Source organism: Protobothrops mucrosquamatus, unplaced genomic scaffold (assembly GCF_001527695.2).
Source record: "Protobothrops mucrosquamatus isolate PMUCROS unplaced genomic scaffold, P.Mucros_1.0 scaffold966, whole genome shotgun sequence".
Classification (NCBI taxonomy): domain Eukaryota; kingdom Metazoa; phylum Chordata; class Lepidosauria; order Squamata; family Viperidae; genus Protobothrops; species Protobothrops mucrosquamatus.
The window spans coordinates 531,864-537,051 of NW_015387209.1; the positions used below are offsets into that span (position 1 = coordinate 531,864).

Sequence of the window (5,188 nt, forward strand, 5' to 3'; positions counted from 1 at the left end):
CATTCCCTAGCCCTATGTAAATTATACTTTAAGAAATCCAGCCCCTCATCCCACCAGTGATGCACAAAGAGAGCAAAACAATGTTAAACTAGGTTAAAATGTGGAATTCTAATTCTGCATTCAAGAGGCTTTTGCGCCACACATTAACCTAACTTAAACTTGCTTGTTTGTATCCAAAAAACATAGTTTGTGAAGTATGGTTTATGGCTTCATTTATAATGCAAACCCTACCAATTCTGGCTTTCACAATTCATAGTGGGTTATATGAACACAGCCAGACTACGATTTTGGGTGGCTTCCCAAACTGAAGCACCCTAACTCACTTTTCAGCAATGCCCTTTCTCCACTCGGAACTGTACCCATCTCGAATCCGCCAGTGCCCTGTTCTCGTCCGGCACATTGAGAGGAGTTGGGAAAAACAGCCCGATCTGATAGATAAGGAAGGATAACCCGAGTTTGGCCCGGATAATTATGTGTTTTCCTCTGCCCCAACTTCCTAGCACTCGATCAGCTGGGATCAAGATAAAAGCATTTATGTGCGCAAATACATCGATCCCGTACGCTCCGCAGAAGTGGCCTGGGAATTTTGTGTTGGCTGCTAGGGGCTCCGATTCCAGTCGCTCATCCAATCCGCGGCTCGCCTTCCTCCCCCACTTCCAGCCGGGCTGGCGCTGCCCACCCCTCCCCTCCCCTCGCGCACAGAGAGAGAGAGAGAGAGAGAGAGAGAGAGAGAGGTCGTGAGAGAGCGCTTTACCCGGCATGCAGCAGGCAGTGCGTTCGCACCAAGATGGCGGCGCCTCTAAATGAGTACGAAAAAGAAGCAGGCTGCGTTCCTGTTTTGCACTCGGAGGTGAGGCCCTATGGGTTTTCGGCTATTTTGCAGCCACAGTTGAGAAAGAAGGATCCGGTCGAGCGAACGACGGGGGAGGAGCAGACACTGGTGGCTGCCACCGCCTTCCTTGACACTCCCTTCTCGGGCGGGGGCGGAGGATGGCCCTGAGGCACGGGAAGAATTGTCAGAGAGAGAGAGAGAGAGAAGCGGCCGGGATTCTTGCTGGGTTATGAGATGAAGGGAATTGGGTGTAGAAACTGTTGTCCCATGTAGCCAGAGGTTGAGGAGAGAGATTTTCTTTCCAGCCATTCCCCTTTTTATTCGGCTCTCCATGCAGAAGTGAAAGGAAGTTGGTTGAGGTGACTATTGTAAGCTTGCGTTCCCCCGGAGTTACCTTTTTCTTTGGTGTCCGAAAGTGTGAAAGCGCCTCTGTTCTCCCAAAGGTGTATATGGGGCACTATGGATGGGGTTGTTCCTTATCTGTTGTGCTCTTGGAGGTTCTGAAACTTTAAAGTTTTACTTTAAAAACATTCTTTGATTTGATAGGTTTATTGATCTACTCTCTTCTAATACAGATGAGACCTGTCTTGATCTATGTTTTTATAAGTATAATTTAAAGTATATAGCAAAAAATTTTTTTGATGGATTTTGATCTGGAAATTACCTGTTTTTTCGAAATCAGTTACTGGGAAACAGTGACCTTTTGGGGCATTTTATCCCATATATTTTTTGTTATAAGGATGATTATATAATGAGCACCTAATGGATGATATTTTGTTGCCCATATCCAGTTGCCTGAAGATAAGCTTAAAATAATAAAACATCAGCAAATTATTTTTATTTTTCTTCCAGAAGATATACAATTAAAACATCTGCTCTTCATTGCATCATGCAAGTTAGCCCCATTCCTTCCAATATTGATACCTATGGCTTGTGCTAACAGAACACTGTAATAGTTTTTGCATGCATATATTTAGAAAAGCCTTCACTAATACGAAATTTGATTTTAGCTCTCACAGATTCTTTAGGATTCTAGCAGTTGCTTTTACAATATGGTAAATGTCTGCAAGACTTTTTCGTTGTTATTTTTAGCTTTTTCCCCTCCTACTATAAGGAAGAACATGCTTCTGCCATTAAAATGATATTATGTCATTAAAAACTGTGCCAAATATCAAGGAGTGTTTGTGGAATATATTTTTCTTCAACAGTTTCAAGTTTTATTCAAGACAATAATTTAAATTTCAAAATCTTATTTTGCAACTTATAATTCTGTATTTTAAATAAGTCTTACAAAATTCAGTCATACTTATTTCTGAAAATACATTTTTAAAATTGTATTGTCTCTCAATGAAAATAGTGCAGTCCAATGGACAGTGGATACACTTTAATCGTACTATGATGAAAATATACACAATAATTCCAGAATCATAACATATTTAGAAAACTATGTTATATTTTATATTGTTAGAATATAGCAATTCTGTTCACTAATATACAGGAATTGTGGAATAGAAGAGATTGTTTTGAATACTTAGTTCATGTGTTGTGAAAATATAGAGATATTTGGAATATGCTTGGAATATTATTTTTCCACAAATCAGAAATTTGTATAATTGTGTCCTAGTGCCCCCCAGATCCAGTAGGAGATAATTGACTTTAACATTGAGACATATTGTCCAGCACACATCTCTATATCACAGTTTCATAGTATTCTGCATTCTGTAAGCTTTAATGACATCACGAGTAATGGCTTGTTACAATGAGCCTTCAGAGGTCAATTTCCATATGCTACAGGCAGCTATAGTTGTGAGGCCTAATTTACAAAGAGAAAAAAAATAATGTCATTCAATGGGCAGAAGGATTATAAAGAAGCTATAAACTCAACAAACGTTTGTATGACAATTTATGCCTGATTTGGAGTTCACGCTATGCTAGATAATATAAGTTGATACATTACCACTTATGAACAATCTATTAAAACATTTTACTAATTGCTTAGAACTAGATAATTGTTATTTCAATAAGCATTAATGATACATATTACATATCACAAATATATATATACAGATACCCCCAGCATACTATGGTACTCATAGTTAATTGGTTCTAGGAGGTGCAATGAATACCAAACAGTTTTTTTCATAAGGAATAATGTAATGAGTCACAAGGCAGCCAACACCGACAAGTTCTATCTTGTGCGTTGAGTACCAAACAAACAATGAATACCAGGACAAAATTTTCACGTCAAATTTTCACGTCAAATTCTACGAGTTTCAAAACAGTTGAGTACCAAGATACCACTGTATAGTGCAGTGATGACGAACCTTTTAGAGACCGAGTGCCCAAACTGCAACCCAAAACCCACTTATTTATTGCCGGGTGCCAGGTGGGAGTGGCCCACTGGATGGGCGTGGCTGTGGTGGTCATGGCAGATTGGGTGGGTGTGACCAAGGTGGGCGTGATCACCTCAATGTTGCTCGTGGGGAGGGACGCCTGTGGGAGCTGGGCAGGGTTGGGGGAGATCCAGGGGGTCTCTGGCAGGTGGGGCGGTGGGCAGGAGGCTCGTCCTGTGGGGTGAGGCAAGGCAGGGCAGGGGTGCCATTGTCACAGGGCAAGGTGAGGCAGGGGCCGGGGCGGCTGCTGCCTGACACCATTGGCCCCTGCACACAGAGGCCAGCGAGCGCATGGGTGCTGGGATGCATCCAGCCATGTGGGACCTCGGCGAGTTAGTGGGCAGCTGGTTGAAGAGGGACAGTTGCCATCTCCGGGGCATGGCGAGCGTGCCCACAGAGAGGGCTCTGAGTGCCGCCTCTGGCATGCGTGCCATAGGTTCGCCATCACTGGTATAGTGGTTTGTTTTCATTTTTATAAAATTTATATCACTTATTTTTTAAAATAAGTGAATTCTGCAGTATGAATTGGTATGATTCTCCAGGCTGAATACAGTGTTTGGATTAAAGACTGGTCATTCACCTCAATGCTATTTAAAAATTGTATAATCATAATGGCAAATAAGCAAGATTAATAAGTGAGTTAAAACTTATATTGAATAAGTTAGTTATGCTAATTAGCTTTCAGTGTCTAAAAACAAATATTTGTTAATGTTCTGTGCTTTCAGAAAATTGTTTGCAGTTAGGCTTTAATAAACATATTTCAACAGCTATTTATCCCAGTTTCTGCAGTGGTTTTTTACAGTTATCTCTTTTTAAAAGAAGTAACAGCTGACCTCAAGTACAGGATAGTTTAATTTACAAATTATACATGCACTCCATTTACATTGACTCCATTTTACTTGATAGGTATTCCTTGACTACAATTGAGCCTGGAATTTGGGTCGTAAGTCATTGTGGCTATTAAGCGAAGTGCCCACGGGATCACTTCATTCAATGAACACATTCCCGGTTCCCTCATTGCAGTCCTTCAGTTACTGCATGGGGATGCCTTGGAGTGGGAGGCCCTGAGAGGCCCAACATCCATGGTAATGTGGAAACCTGCCATAGGTCGGTAGGCCTCAATTGGCTAGGTCTACCAATGCATGATACAGCACTCAATGCAGGTCCACTTATTTTCTCTTACCTTCTGCTGCTAAGATGCATATGTAGCCGATGTCAGGCACAGCTATCTGTAATATGGAAAGTTAGCCAACAAAATGTTTCTGAAGGAAGAAAGAGCTTCCAGACACCATAAACACTGGCACTCGTGTTTTTGAGGGCTCTTTCTACCTCTGGGCAGAAAGGAATTGCAGCACTGGGCTGGAGTAAAGAAGCTCAGATCTTTGTGGTCCCAGCTTCTTTTCTCCAGCTCAGCACTCTCTCTCTCTGCGTAGAATGGCTGCAGATAACCTGGTTGGAAACAAAATCAATCTCAAAGGCAGCCATACCACTCTCTAAGATGCTGGCGGAAAAAGTCCAGAGTGAAATCCAAGTTGGATTTTAATGTGGGCCACTTGCAATACTGATTCCAAATGCCCCATGCTGCAGTTGTCCCATGCTAAAATCCCTCTTGGCTTTCGCCATGGACTTTTCCAGCCGCATCTTTGAGAGCAACAGGGCTGCTTGAGAGCAACAGGGCTGTGTTGGGTGAAATTAACCTGGGAAGCAGCCCTTCTGTCCTCAAAGAGGCTGGCTTAAAAAGATTCTTTCCAAAATGAGTTCCAATGGACCTTCTTCAGTCAGCCCCCAGGAACCAGCTAGGCGGCAGTGACTTGCGACCTTTTCTACCAGTTTCTTCATTGAGTTTCTGGGGAAGTCAGTAGGGAAGATTGCAAATGGTGATCTTTGGCAGCCTGTCATAAGTGCGAACAGGTTTCCTAGAGTCCATATTCCAATCAAGTGACCACCGGGGGGGGGGGGGGGG

General features: G+C 42.5%; 1 protein-coding gene across 1 annotated transcript in view; it reads left to right on the top strand.

Annotated features, from left to right (window-relative positions):
• The first annotated feature begins 767 nt into the window (after window positions 1-767).
• Window positions 768-5,188, top strand: part of ZDHHC17 (zinc finger DHHC-type containing 17) — a 50,264-nt gene continuing 45,843 nt past the window's right edge. Inside the window, exon 1 of the mRNA XM_015819683.1 lies at window positions 768-850. Coding sequence (XP_015675169.1) covers window positions 788-850 — 63 coding nt within the window. The 5' untranslated portion in view covers window positions 768-787. The remainder of the gene's footprint in view (window positions 851-5,188) is intronic.